The following is a 3108-nucleotide window of genomic DNA, read 5'->3' as shown; positions in this document are numbered from 1 at the left end:
CATCAGTCGTGATAATGAACGGCTCGTTGAAATCGGGATACCTTAAGACGGGCTCGTTGCATAGAGCATGTCTAAGTTCCTTGAAGCTCTTCTGTTGCTCTTCGGTCCAGATAAAGGGTTTCTTAGGACTGGTCACACTGGTTAAAGGTTTTGCCCGTTTTGCCAAGTCCGGGATAAATCGATAATATTTGACATGATAACCGATAATAGTTGACAAGTCCTAGGAATTGTTTAATATTTTTCTTTGTTTTAGGAGTTGGGAATTCAGCGACTACCTTAATCTTCTTCGGATTCGGTCTAACTCCATTTGCCGTTATGATGTGTCCTAAATATGTTACTTCAGATTTCAGAAATTCGGCCTTATCGGTTTGTAACGTCAAACGGTGTTTTCTAATTACGTCTAAGAATGTTTGCAGGCGTTCTTTGATTTCTTCCAGTGTGTTTGCAAAAATTACGACGTCGTCCAAATAAACATATAAAATTTTTCCGATTAGTTTGAATAGGATTTTCTGCATTAATTTCTGAAAAGTAGCAGGTGTATTTTTCAGTCCGAAGGGCATTCGAGTGTATTCGAAGTGTCCTTCAGGCGTGGTGAATGCAGTCTTCTCTGTATCCTCTGGCGCCATGGGGATTTGGTGAAAGCCGTTTGCCAAATCGAAAACTGTAAAGAATTTTGCTCCGCCTCATCGATCCAAAATTTGCGAGATACGAGGAATCGGAAATTTATCATCCTTGGTGATTGCGTTTAATTTTCTGTAATCTACCACCATTCGCCAGCGTTTGTTGCCTTAAGAATCCGGTTTCTTTGGCACGATCCGATAATTGTACGAATGGGTACTGCCTCACGAACACGGGATTGTTGTCGGTGACGGTTATGGTGTGCTGGATTGCGTTGGTTTTTCCTAAGGGCTCTCCGGGGATGAAAAAACAGTCGGCATACATTCCTACGATTTCCTTTACTAGGTCTTTCGATGGTTCATCAAGGTGCTTTAATTTCAGAGCATTCATAATAAGATCCAATCTTTCCTCTGGGTCGCGGTTTTCAATTTCCAAGTCGCACACGTCTTCCTCTTCTAAATCTAACAGCTGTTCTTCAGTTAGTGGGGTATGCGGTCTTTCGGGAATGTCTAGTTCGCTTAGTTGCGAGTCCTCGTGCTCGTTTAAATTGCACTCGTCGTCGTAGTCGATTTCATTATGTAAAGAATTTTCGTTATGTGTATTAGGAATCCGAGCGGTATAAACTAGGCCTTGTGAATTTGCTGAGTTGCGGATCTTGTCCACGTTCGAGAATCGGATTGGATCTATGGAGTTCCTTTGTTTCGTCAACGTCTTATGGTGGAAAGATAATTCACCTTTTTCCTGAGCTAGGAACAGGCTGCCTATTAAACCAGAAACTCCTTCCGGCAAGCTTCCGGTGCCAATGATGTGGAAGAACGTTTCGCTATCATTTACCATTATATATGTTGCCTTGTTCGTAATAATTTTTCCTTCGAGGCTTTCGATCGTGATCGGACGGATTGTAAGAAGAGGTGCTTCTGGACTAAGGGCACGCATTTCTATAAGGTTCAGGACTGAACCAGTATCTATTATGAATTCTCCTTGTTCGTTTATCAGTTGTTTAGCATTGATCCTTATCCTTAATCCTTGGCGAGGGCGCCTGTTGGAGGCAGTTGACGGGCTCCTCATGAGTGCGGAAGCTTTCAGCAAATTTTTCAGACATTATTGAAGTATTACAATAATTACTCTACATATTGGAAATTCAGAAATAACGACTTCCTATAAAATGCATACACTCATTGTGAAAATAAAGACGTCCTCCGGGTCTAGTTGTGCTCAACCTAAACATAACTCGAAACCACGCATTTCCATTGCTTAAACAGGTTGTCGTTTACCACTGGGCTCTTCAAGCGGCACAGAAGTGTAAAAATAAACCTCCTGTGCAAGTCGCTGAGATTTGGCAACATCCTTCATACAAGTAACGAGTCGTTTGCATGTTTCCTTTCCATCTATACCTGAGTTCCCGAGAATCTAGGAGCGGGCACAGTTCAGTTTTTGATCGTTCTGCGCATCTCAATGCTTTACCGTGTAGACCAGGCATGGGCCATGCCGCATGGCCAAAGTTGTCGCCGCGCGACACGACCTTGCCCGGGAGCCGGAGTGGGGCACGCAGTCCGAACGGTTAATAGTGTGTGTGATGCACGCACGTAACATACTGAAATAATGTGAGGGCTTCCTGGGCCTACTGCACGAAGTAGGGAGAACAGCTACAGTGGGGCACGTGTACTTGGCCATGCCTGGTGTAGACTGAGCCATGTGGAGGGAGTTCGATGCGACTCCCACCACTTCCAAGCTGCGCGAAACGCTCCTAAACTCTCGGGAACTCAGGTATATATAGGTATACTGTGCGTAAGGGAAGATGCCGAATGTTACCAAGTCGCGCCGCTCTCTCTCGAAGTAAGTCGAAAAGTTAATTGTTCCGTTTGAATATAAAAGTTAATTGTTTTAAATAAAAGTTAATTTTGATCATATCTTAACCCTTTCCTTACCGCAGTCCGTTCCGCCGAAGTGACGCTACTGAACCGGAAATTCGCCGCGAATTTCTTATTATACTTTTTTATTTCAGTTTCCAAATACGCACTTCACTTCCAAAAATTGTTTTTGACTGAAGGCGCATTCAATAACAAAATTGATTGCACTCTAAGAGGAATCAATTCAATAACAATGCAATATAAGGAACGTCAAATGGATGCCGGCTAAATCCGGCACTGGTACACACGGGGCGTCAAGCGGATGCCGGCTAAATCCGGCGCTGGGAACGAAAGGTTAATAAAAAGCCCTAGTAGCCTATGTTTACCCTTTGACTATACATGGACCGCTGGTTTGGCCGAAAAAGTGTAGCTGACATAGGCGCCACCATACTTGAGTACCAAATTTTTAAGAACTAAACGCAAATCGGTGTAGGTTCATACGTATAGAAAAAGTTCTTATGTGTACGTGAGTCTTACCTATATCAAGTCCTTCCCTAAGAGTATAAATCTATATAAGTTGAAGATAAGTTGATTAGAATTCAACAAAGAGTATTTCAGAACGAAAATGGATTAAAGAAGG

General features: G+C 42.9%; 1 protein-coding gene across 1 annotated transcript in view; it reads right to left on the bottom strand.

Moving 5' to 3' along the window:
• Positions 1–6: 6 nt before the first annotated feature.
• The window catches only part of LOC113464275 (uncharacterized), a 5278-nt gene continuing 2176 nt past the window's right edge, over positions 7–3108 (bottom strand). The window contains exon 2 of the mRNA XM_026813194.1: positions 7–1462. Coding sequence (XP_026668995.1) covers positions 727–1455 — 729 coding nt within the window. The 5' untranslated portion in view covers positions 1456–1462 and the 3' untranslated portion in view covers positions 7–726. The remainder of the gene's footprint in view (positions 1463–3108) is intronic.

The sequence above is a fragment of the Ceratina calcarata genome, unplaced genomic scaffold, assembly GCF_001652005.2.
Source record: "Ceratina calcarata isolate Rehan_Ccalc_2016 unplaced genomic scaffold, ASM165200v1 scaffold314.2, whole genome shotgun sequence".
Classification (NCBI taxonomy): Eukaryota; Metazoa; Arthropoda; class Insecta; order Hymenoptera; family Apidae; genus Ceratina; species Ceratina calcarata.
Note: the sequence above shows the minus strand (reverse complement) of the source record. Positions and strands in the feature narration are given on the sequence as shown.